Consider the following 11902-nt stretch of genomic DNA (forward strand, 5'->3'; position numbering starts at 1 on the left):
AAGGCTGGGGACTGTGGTGGCCATTCCAAAACCTTCATCTGTCTTTCCAACGGGGTGACATTGGCTCATGTGGTAAAACAGTTGTCTGGCAGTCGGAGGGTTGCCGGTTCAATCCCTGGGTGTATCGAAGTGTCCCTTAGCAAGACACCTAATCCCCAAATGCTCCTGACAAGCTGTTTGGTGCCTTGTTGGTGTGTATGAATGGGTGAATGAGAAGCATCAATTGTACAGCACTTTGGCTCTATATAAATGCCCTTCACATACCTTCTTTGCTGGCGGCCAAAAAGTTCAATTTTGGTTTCGTCAGTCCAAAGCGCATTGTTCCAAAAGTTATATTTATATAAAAGATATATATATATATATATATACACACACACACACACACATATATATATATATATATATATGTATATATATCTTTTAAAAAATATATAAATATAACAAATAGGAATTTAGAATACCAGTAGCAAGTGTCAAGTCCTGTAACCAACTGTTACTATGACTTATCAATAAGGGTTGATGTGCTTAAGTTATGGGATAATTGTATGTCATTGTATGTACATTGTGTTTATGTTACTTATATCCTTACACCTGTATGTTCTTACATTTAGTCTTTTCTGGGATGCAGAAAAAATATACATTTAAAAGGAAAAGACAATTTTACCTTTCAAACTCAGTCGCTGAGTTATTTCACTGTTGTCACGACACTGCATTCTTCTCTTCTCCTTTGTTGAGTCTGGTCTTCTGATATCTGGTCCATATGTCAGTTGAGTTCTTTTATAAATATTCTATAGCATCAGTGTCACATTCGTACACTGCTTCATTGGACTTTTTCGATGGGGGAAATAGTTCCAGTTCCAATGCCTCACTACATTCTGCTAAAATGTTAACAACGCTAGCTAGTCAGTCCTACTGAAGTTGGACATTCACTCTTCAGTCTATCATAGCCAATTGGTCTCCACCATTTAACTGCATAATAACTTGAAAGGAAACTTGGTCACGTGGTTCCTTTCAAGCCCATTCAATTTGCTTCTTCCACAAGAGGACCCAGCCGGAAGATGGCTGCCATGGCCCAGAAATAGAATTACTGATGAGCCTGCTATTCCTTTTCTATGAGTGATGTCTAAACTCATCATACTCACTCCAGCATGAATTACAGCCCCACAGCTCACATTCAGTAATCAGTAGATGCAGGCAATATCATTTTACAATTTCCAGGGTCAGAATTTTTTGTAGGCTGAACCAAAACGAAAGAGAGACCATCAAAAATCAATTAAAAATGAGTAAATCAATGTGATAAGTAAGCAAACTGATCTCTGATTTGTTGAGACAGGGGCTCATGCACCACAGGGGCTCATGCACCGCTTGTTCCAGAACTTTTGCGGCTCATCGCTGTACTTCTTTGCAAATTGTAATCTCGCCCTCCACTTCTTACTACTGATGAGTGGTTTGCATCAATATTGCTGCTCTCTAAGTCTTCTTCGATTGGTTGACTGAGATACCTTCACCCCTGCCCTGTGGAGATTGTTTGTGATGTCATTGACTGATGTTTTGGGGTTCTTCACAGCTCTCACAATGTTTCTGTCATCAACTGTTGTTGCTTTCCTTTGTCAACCTGTTCGATGTCTGTTACTCAGTACGCCAAGCGGTTTCTTTCTTTTTCAGGACATTCCAAGCTATCCCCTTGCTTTTCTTCCAAAGACAGTTCTCTGGTCTTCATGTTGGTTTAACACAAATGCAGATTTCACAGGCAAAACCCAAGGCTAAAACCAAGAGTAGATATTCTGAACGATTTATGGTTAAACCAATCAATCTAACAGGACTCATCTGAGTAACATTAAACACCTGTCAGTCAAGTAATGTTCCAATACTTTTGCTCATCTAAAAATGTGGTGGTCTGATACAAAACGTGATATAGTACAAGTTATTTTACAAATATAGATACAAATACTGGAAATAAAAGCAAAAATTTGGATCGGTCATCTCATGTACATCGTTTGACTTGAAACTCAATTGTATTCAGTGTATAGCAAAAACAAAGGAATTGACCTTGCTGTTCCAACACTTTCGGAGGGGACTTTAGGCTGTAATTCAATAAAAAGTGAAACATGTTAAAGGGTGTGTATATCGCCACTGCATATCAGCAAACAGCACAGTACTCTTGTACGCTTCTAAACATTTTGTGCTGTGTTCCATGTTTTTATATGCTAAAATGTGGAATTGGACACATTATGCCTACATTTCGCTGTGGTCTTTCCAATTGTGTGCATCAGGACTGGGTACACTGGGTTTCTGAAAGTAAGATGTGCACTACTGAGCACTTAGCCTATCTGAAAGGAGAAGGTTCTGGCTCTGTGTGAGGAATACATTTATCATATTCCAAGTTCGATAAGTGGTTTAGTCCCCATCAGACATCTTTTCCAAGAATTAACACATTTCCTCCTTGAAAATTTAATTCTGAATGAACATTGACACATTTACACAATCAGAAATTTCCCATATTGTCAACATTTATTAATTCACAATTACATTAACATTAAATCATCATACAAGTTACACCAATCATTTTCTTAATGTTTATTTAGTAGACCTACTTTTAAAGCACTGTTACGGACAAATGTTCATTAAACACCTGAATGTCTGAGGTTATGCCCAACTAAATAGGACAAGCAGCTTAATTTAGTTTAACATTCACTCTCCCAAATTGGGAAGTTGAAATCACATCATCTAAATAATTAGGACAATAATAAAGGAAGAGTCACAGATCAACAAATGGCTCCCAAGCTTCAAATTATTAGGGTCAGTTTTCTAGGTTCATGACACCAGAACCCTTACATTTTTTTTAACATTTATTTGTTGACTACCCCTCTATGGTGAACCTGTTATGGTTAGGTTGGCATGACCTACAAAATCTTATTTCAGGTTCTGAACTTAATGGCCACTTAATCAAGTTGTACGGAAAATTATGTATTCAATTTGATATTGATTAGCAAAACACTCATGATTCTAGGACAGATTATTAGGTGCTAGTACTACAATATCTGTACTGTTTCAATTTCCAGGTCATTATCAGCAGTATCAGATCCACTGAAACACTCCTCATTCTGCACAAGGGGTTCATCACCGGTGTGTGTTTTTAGGTGTTTTTTAAGGGTTGACTGGTCACTGTAACTCTTATCACACTGGGTGCAAGAGTACAACTTCTCTTTTGTGTGAACCTGTTCATGTCTTTTTAAATGTCCAGCTCTGCTGAAAGTCTTCTCACAGTAAGAGCAGCGGTAAAGTTTTTCCCCTGTATGAGTTCGCTGGTGCAGCTTAAGGCTGCTTGCTACACTGAAATTCTTTCCGCAATCTGCACAACTATATGGTTTCTCTCCTGTGTGTATTCTCATGTGTATGGTTAGATGGCCAGCTTGGCTGAAGGTTTTTTCACACAGGTTGCAGTGGTATGGCCTCTCACCTGTATGAACTCTATAGTGAGTTTTGAGATCTCCCAAACCGTTAAATCTCTTGTTGCACTGAGAGCAACTGTACGGTTTCTCTCCAGTGTGAATTCTCTGGTGTATTCTTAAGTTTCCAGCATTGCCAAAGGTCTTTTCACACACACTGCAGTGGTAGGGTTTTTCTCCTGTATGAGTTCGAAGGTGCACCTTTAGTTGGTTGTGCTCACTGAATCTTTTCCCACAGTGAGGACAGCAGTATGGTCTCTCTCCAGTGTGAATTCGCTTGTGTATTCTGAGCTGACCAGGCTGACCATAACTCTTTCCACACACATTGCAGCTGAAAGGTCTCTCTCCTGTGTGAGTGCGCTTGTGTGCTTTCAGCAGGTCAGCCCGGCCAAAGCGCTTCCCACAGTAGCTGCAGCAGTGTGCCTTCTCTCCACTGTGAGTTCTGAGGTGCACTCTAAGAGTTCCCACCCGGCTGAAAGTCTTCTCACATAGGTTACATGGATATAAACCTTGGCTGTTTTTGGAAGACTCTGTTATATTTGAATGCACAGCAGATATCGATGCCAGAAGGGTGCTGGAGAGACCTGGATCTGGCTGTTGGTGCTCTATGGATGGGCAAATGTCACTCCCCTCAGCTATATCTGGTGCAAAGTCTGAAAAATTAAGTTGGGAGTGATCATCTGATGCAAATTTACTACAGAGCTGCGCATTCAACATTTCATCAGGCTCAGACTCTCCCATTTCCACTGCTTCTTCCTCACTAGTGCCAATGTTCAAGTGATGGTCCGATATGATGGTTGTGCTGACATCACAATCGCCGTCCCTGGAATCCAGGTCTGGACTCTGTGGGGCCTGCATGTTGGCATCATGTTCTGGGACCAAGAACTCCTGCTCATCCTTCTCAAATTTAATCCTCTTTCCTTCCATGCTGGGTGGGGTATGGGTGGTGGAAAGGTCCATCGCACAGTTCTGTTCCAGATCAGGGTCGTGTTTCACGTTTTCCGACTTAAGCAATGATGCCACACAATCAGAGGCTTTTTTAATGGCAACAGATCCTGCTGTTGCCTCTTGAGCTTGCAGGCTACTCTCAGCATCATGTTTTGTAATGGGAACAGAGCCACTAGGCTCCTGCTGTTGGTACCTGTGGTGATCCTTGAGGTCTTGCTTGCTGTCGCCTGGTTGCTGTTGGACTGGTTCATGCTTGAGATTGCCTCTTGACTGCTTGGGAAGTTCGACTTCTGTGAAGAGCATAAACAGAGGAATAGGCCTTTGAATAAATTCTTTATCCAAACTGAAAGATCTGTATGTGAAATAAATAATCATGGATGAATGCAGTAATAGATTAAACCCTGTTTAAAAAGTGGAATAGTCCACAGTGGCTATACTGGTAAAGGCAATTGGACTCTTCTATTTTAGATTATAGCAGTGTTACAGGTATGTAAAGATGCATGAAGATAGTTGGAAAAGTTGTGTAAACAAAACCCACTGAGTGGCCAAATTGAATATTCCATGGGTCATATCTCAGCTAATGTTATTAGTCATGTGTTTTCAAATAATATGACACTAAAAGCATGTTTTGGAGATAGACCTGAAGTGACTTTAAATCCCCAGTGGAAAAAAGTGTACTTTTAGGGCCAAATTTGAAATGCTATTTGCTCTACCGGGAAAATAAAACGGAGCTCAAATTTCTCATAATTTGTCTACCAACACACAGAAAGAGAAAATTTCCAAGTGGTGCATATGGTGCAATCTCCAGGAGTTGGCATGGAATTGCCCAACTGTTAAAGCCCACAGATTTCTATAAATCTATAACAAGATTTAATACCAGTTTAATCTATAACAAGACAAACAACCAGTATCTAAACAAGGAAGCAACACAGTGAGTATGCTCAGCATACTGAGATGTTACGATTACAGTGTAGTCCATAAGTATTTGGACAGAAATAAATAAAATAAAATAAAAACATTTTTTAAGTTAAAGGTTTTCGTTTTCACTCAAACGGGTCAAAGTCTCTTATGAGTCAGATTTTTTACATTTTTTTACAGAATGACACTATACTTTTCAGATCCTTATAATACAGGTAGGAATAGGTAGAATCAGGTTAGATAGCCATCACAGTAACTTTAATATATAGGAATATCATTACATCTCTGAATAAAATGCTAAATTTACCATGTTCACTGGGTAGGATTTTTATAAAATTGTCAATATGGTTTCCAACATCTGATGTGTACTAAACATTTCCAAGGCACAGATTCAAACATGGGGAATCCAAATAAATGTTTGAAATCCCTACTGCAGGGCCATCTCCACAACCATGTTGTACAAGCTCTCTATGCTCCAGAGGTTTTCAAACTACATTTTGGAGCATAGCTTCTTCAACATTTCCCTGAAAATATGAGGATGCTTATATTATTGAAGTAATTCTATATTTTGCCCTACAAATTAAACTTTTGAAGCAATGCTCCAAAATGCTTCCTAAATCTAGACTACAGTGGGCTCAAGAATTATTGGCACCCTTCACCAGCAATGCACAAACAAGGCTTAAAAAAAAAGAATAGTATAATTATAGAGAAAGGTAATACACCAACATGTGCCAAATACTGTACTTTATTAATGTTTCAATGGAAACAACCAAAATCATAACAATCATTTAATAAAAAATAAATGTCAACAAAATCAAGGTTTCAGAATTATTGGCACCCTTCACCTAGTACTTAGTGCAACCACCTCTGGCAAGGATAACAGCATGGAGTCTCTTCCTGTAATTTTTGACAAGATTAAGGAACACATTTGGAGGGATTTTGGACCATTCCTCTTTGCATATCCTTTCAAGATCCTTCACGTTCTTGGGTTTGTGCTTATCAACTGACCTCTTAAACTTTTTCGATTTTCGATTGGATTGAGATCTGGTGACTGAGATGGCCATTGCAGAACGTTGATTTTGTTGTCACGGAACCATTTCTGTGTGGATCTTGAGGTGTGTTTTGGGTCATTGTCTTGTTGGAAAGTGGAACCAGAGGGAACCAGATTTTCAGCCAAAATTGCCTGATACATGCTGGAATTCATTATGCCATCAATCCTAACCAGTGCCCCTGGACCTCTGGAATTAAAACAGCCCCAAAACATGACTGACCCACCACCATATTTCACTGTAGGTATGAGGTGCGTCTCCTTGTATGCATCTCTGTTCCTACGCCAAACATACCGATGCTGTATCTGATCAAAACGTTCAATTTTGGTCTCATCTGACCAGAGAACCTTGTTCCAGTCATAATGTAAATGACATTTGGCAAACTCCAAGCGCTTTCTTCTGTGTCTTGTGATCGGAAAAGGCTTTCTTCTGGCAACCCTTCCAATGAGGCTGTGGTTATGGAGGTGGCGTCTGATGGTGCTTTTTGAAACCTGGTGACCCCAAGATGCCACCAAGGCCTGCAATTCTTTCACTGTGATCCTTGGGGATTTTGTTGGTTCTCTCACCATTCTCCTCAGTATCCTGGGGGGCAGGATGCAGTTGCGTCCTCTACCCATGAGATTTTCAACAGTTCCATATCTTTTGAACTTTTTTATAATTGCTCTGACAGTGCTCAGTGGTATATTCAATCGTTTGTGAATTTTCTTGCAGCCATTACCACGTTTATGAAGATCTACGACCATCTGCCTCTTTTGTTTTCTTCATGGTGTTGGATGACAAAGGGATATTGCATGTGTGTTACCTCATTTTTATACCCTAGTGAAACAGGAAGTGATGTAATCACTCAATACAGTTCCTTAACACATAGATAAACTTAAATAAGTGGAATTTAATACCTGGTTTAATTTTGGTAGGTGTTATTTACAATAATCTTTAAGGGTGCCAATAATTGTGAAACATTGATTTGGAGGAAATTGATTTTTAATTAAATCAGTAAATGATTTTTGTTGGTTCCATTGAAACATTAATATAGCACAGTATTTATCACATGTTGGTATTTCGAGTTTGTCTATAAATATATTGTTTAGAATTCTTTTGAGTATTGTTTGTTCATTTTCTGTCAGGGGTGCCAATAATTTCTGAGCCCACAGTATAGAGAACTACTGCTTAGCGATTGAGAGGGGTATCCCTCCAGTTGGGATTGGGTGGTCAAAATTTCAAACATTTATTGGGATTCCCCCATGTTGAAATCTGTATCTGGGAAAGGTTTGGTAGACACTGGATGTTGGAAACAATATTGACAGAATTTTATCGGAATCCTACAGTGAACACAGCAAATGTGGATGCCATCAATGAGCATTTTATGCAGAGACATAACAACATTCCTATAAAATAAAGTTCCTGGGATGCTTATCGAACTTGTTTCTGCCTATTCCTACCTGTATGATAAGGATCTGAGATGTATGGCATCATCCTGTCGCAAATGGTAAAATCTGACTCTTACACAAAACTTGTGCTGAGAAAATGCTGAGAAGTGATCCAACCTGAAGAATTTCTGAAAATGCTCTGTTGTACGACACCACACTGTAGTTGTGCTTACAAATCAACTGTAGTTGTGTTATCCAGCCTTCACTGACCCATATACTGTATATTGCCATATACTCTCACTGAGCATTATATTAGGAACATTTTTACTTTATTACATCTACTTATTCATACGATTATCTAATCAGCCAATTTTATGGCAGCAGTGCAATGCATACAATCATGTAGATATGGGTCAGGAGCTTCAGTTAATGTTCACATGAACCATCAAAATGGGGAAAAAATTTGATCCAAGTGACTTTGATCGTGGAATGATTGTTGGTGGCAGACAGGGTGGTTTGAGTATCTCAGAAACTGATGATCTCCTGGGATTTTCACATACACTAGTCTGGTGCAAAGAATTAAACAAAAATCCAGAGAGCAGCAGCTCTGCAAACAGAAATGCCTTGTTAATGAGACGTCAGAGGAGAATGGCCAGACAGGCCAAAGCTGACAGGAAGGTGACAGTAACGCAAATAACCACACAGTGGTATACAGTAGAGCATCTCTAAACACACAATGCATCATAACTAAGTGGATAGGCTACAGAAGTAGAAGTCTAAAAAAATAAGTCTAATAAATACCTAATAAAGTGATCACTGAGTGTATATACATATTTTCAGACTGTCAAACACTTGCAGATAGCATGCGCAAGCTTTGATGCTGTCAGTCAATATCACACGCATTTATGCAGTGTAACTTACACTTTGCATCATTGGATCGGATCGGCTGATAACATTAACAGTTTGAGATACAGGATTCAGCATTTTAAGTCAATATCAGCCTGACACCATTGCTCGCCATTGGATCAGTCCATCCCTAATAGTAGCCATTTTATTTTGGACATGTCACTTTCAAGCTTGTGTAAAGAAAAGGGTGTGCTACTTAAGGGGTTAATGCAAAATGGCAAATGTGTTAACTATCAAGCTGCAATATGGAAGAGGTGCCTAAAGGCAGGCCTCAAGGCACCCAGCCCTGCTAGACGTGGATGGTGGATTAAAGTAAATGGTGGACAAAAGGGCAGTTTCACTTCCACTTGCAAATGCTGCGCTTTGAAAAAGCATAGTTCCACATAGCTGCATGTATAATTGACAGCCAAAAGTGAGGCTCTTTGTAACAACTGGTTCAAGCTAAATTAACTTGGGCTATAGTAAGCAAGGGATGCATGGGAAAAAAGGCAAGAGGTATGCATCTTGCAAAGTCAGCACCTGTTGTCAGAGACCAGATGGCCTCCATTTGTCTTTCTTGTTCACTAATTCCTTGTTATTGAATGGGCAGTAATAGCAGAAAGGGGTTGCTGCCACATGATACACGGATTAGATATTTGCATTAACAAGCTGGTGCACAGGTGTACCTAATTAAGTGGTCAATGTATAAGTGTAAGTATAATGTCCTTAATTAATTTATGAATAGACTCATCCAGTATGAACAAGTTCATAGTAAATCATTACTGGGATGAATGCATTTCTACATGTATGTGTGCAATACATACTAATACATCTCATTGAGTAGAATCCAATACACGTACCCAAGGATTCGATCAAAATTCTGAAGCCGCAATTTACAATTATTTACATGAAGTGGGTTATTTTTGCTGATATAGCCTACATATCATACATAATTTTAAAACGCACCAGACGAAAGCGTAAATAGTTAAGCCGCATCATTCCGAAATTGCGTTACTAGGTGAAAGGTCAAGTTATAATGAATTTAGAATACTATTGAAAAGAACACTATATGGATAGACAAGATCGTACGCTTTCCATACATAGCTATATGACTTCATTGTAACATTGTAACTGTTTTTATTAGTTTTAATTGAAACCCGATGGAAAAACATGAACTTCAAAAAATGTCCCTTGGTGTAGGCTACAAGGCAAGCTATAAAACACGCAAGCCACGTGAAATATTGGTAAGTTGAGAGCAATAAAACCAGCAACTTCTTGACCTTAAAATGGCACTGAATGTTGGAGATGAGCAAACGAGTGACAGCACATAGAAAGCTTACGTAACACGAAGTTACGTTAAGTTGATTCCCTATTTTACTCAGGTCAGCCCTTCTATAAGCTATAATTTACCATGTTCAATTGTACCATGTGCAGTCACAAGCAAATCTCACCCCTCCCACCATCCACACAGGTGTGGGGGTATCTGCGGTTCATCTGCTCAACTCGTATACTTTCTTATGGCCTGCGGAGGTCATGTGGGTTTTCCGCTCCCAAGCGTAATGCTGAACTGCCATACAATGTTCAAATAAAAAAAATATTTGAACTGAAAATTAACGTCCTAATTTACCTTACAAGCTGCCCCGTTTAACCTGAATATGCCATCAGCATGATAAGGGGCCCTGGTACATCCGTGATAACTTATAAAAATATCATTGGAGTGAGTAACCACCTTTTGGGTGGTCTCCTGGTAATTCTACCATAAAGTATCCCAAATTACCTGATTCCACTATACAAAACTTTAGTAGTTCAAGTGCTGTTCGGAACATCGTGAATACATGTTCACAACAACTATAGTAGAAGCGGCCGCATCCCCGTGTTCTGTTCGGAACAGAGTGAGTCTCCGTTACCATTGCTGTAATGATATGGTACATTTTCTACTACAATCCAAAAAATCACTATGCGACATCGTCCCTCCAACTGGTCATTACCAACCCCCGCCCCTGAATAATGGACCATCTCTTCCACAACGCACCTTTGATCTTTGTTTACACTAGCTACAGTAAGCAGCTATGAGCAGTTAGTGTGATCGACGAACTACCGGTTAATGTTTGCTTGGCATCTGAAATAAAGTTGATGATCTTGTCTCCGCGAACGTTGCATAGCTTAAACGTTAATTAATTCAAAAATAATTTCAGTCTACGAAAGCACGGCCTAGAGTGCTATGACACAGCTAATGACGATGACCGGGCGTATTTAAAGTAATAACGAACAAACGAAGTTATTTTAGGCTATGACTTGCTTTAGGCTTTGTATTAGCCTGTTGGACGCGCTGTAACATGATAATCAGTTTCTGAAACACGCTACGTTATAAACATTTCTTCGCTATCAAGTAACATCTGCTAAATAACAATTTAAACTATGATTTTAATTTGCATTCGTTAGCTTGATAACTGCTGGATAACGAATTAGTGGAAACGTAGCCTAGCTGGTAACTTATAGCCTAGGTCAGCCTACTTAAAAAACATGCAGTTTACACCTACCTTTCTTGCCTCCTCTATTTACATCTTCAAGTCCCTGCAAACTTCGTCGTAGACTTTCATTTTCCGCTTCGATTCTCTGTATTTTTTCGTTGTATTCGGACAAGGTCTCCTCCACTGAGTCCAGTATGTCATTCACAGTCGCCTTAAAAATTTCATTCAGGGACGAAGCCAGGAAGGCTTTTAAATTCTTTGATTTTGGCATAATAAACGTCTGGTTCACTGCCTGCATAAATATAACTACAATGGTTAACAGAACACCACACAATGCAGCGAATGAAAATGTTTACAGTGTAGCTGTTGTGTAATATAACAACACACCGCTGTATCGACAGAACAAAGCCCAAGCTACCGAGTGCATTCCCTTTTTTAATAGTTACGCTATCTATTCGTGATGCCGCCACCTAGCGCATTGGAGTAGTTTTCATATTAGGTTTTCCTAAGGGCTAGGTCTCAAACTCAGTGCCATGGAGGCAAGTGTTGGTTTTTATTCCAGCCATAGATCTTGCTGATATAATTAGTTCAATTATTTGCTATGATGTAAATTAAACTGACAAGCCAGTAGTTTCCTGGATCAGTACGGTCCCCTTTCATATATATTGGTATGAGATTACCCTGTTTCCCGTTGTCCAGTTGTTTCTCCAGTTTTTAAAGACTGTCTAAAAATACTTGCAAGTGGTTTAAAAAATATCTCACATAACTCCTCGAGTACCCTTTCTGACATTTGAGTATTGAATATGCCTTCGGCC

The 11902-nt window shown here is 39.3% G+C and overlaps 1 protein-coding gene across 1 annotated transcript; it reads right to left on the bottom strand.

The window, feature by feature from the left end:
- Positions 1 to 2488: 2488 nt before the first annotated feature.
- On the bottom strand, positions 2489 to 11500 carry LOC133140877 (zinc finger protein 391-like). The gene is made up of 2 exons (XM_061261150.1): positions 11157 to 11500; positions 2489 to 4687 (listed from the first exon to the last, which is right to left on the bottom strand). The coding sequence occupies exons 1-2, from the start codon at positions 11383 to 11385 to the stop codon at positions 3033 to 3035; spliced, it is 1884 nt and encodes a 627-aa protein (XP_061117134.1). The 5' UTR covers positions 11386 to 11500; the 3' UTR covers positions 2489 to 3032.
- Between the last annotated feature and the right edge of the window lie 402 nt (positions 11501 to 11902).

This window comes from Conger conger, chromosome 11 (genome assembly GCF_963514075.1).
Source record: "Conger conger chromosome 11, fConCon1.1, whole genome shotgun sequence".
NCBI lineage: Eukaryota > Metazoa > Chordata > Actinopteri > Anguilliformes > Congridae > Conger > Conger conger.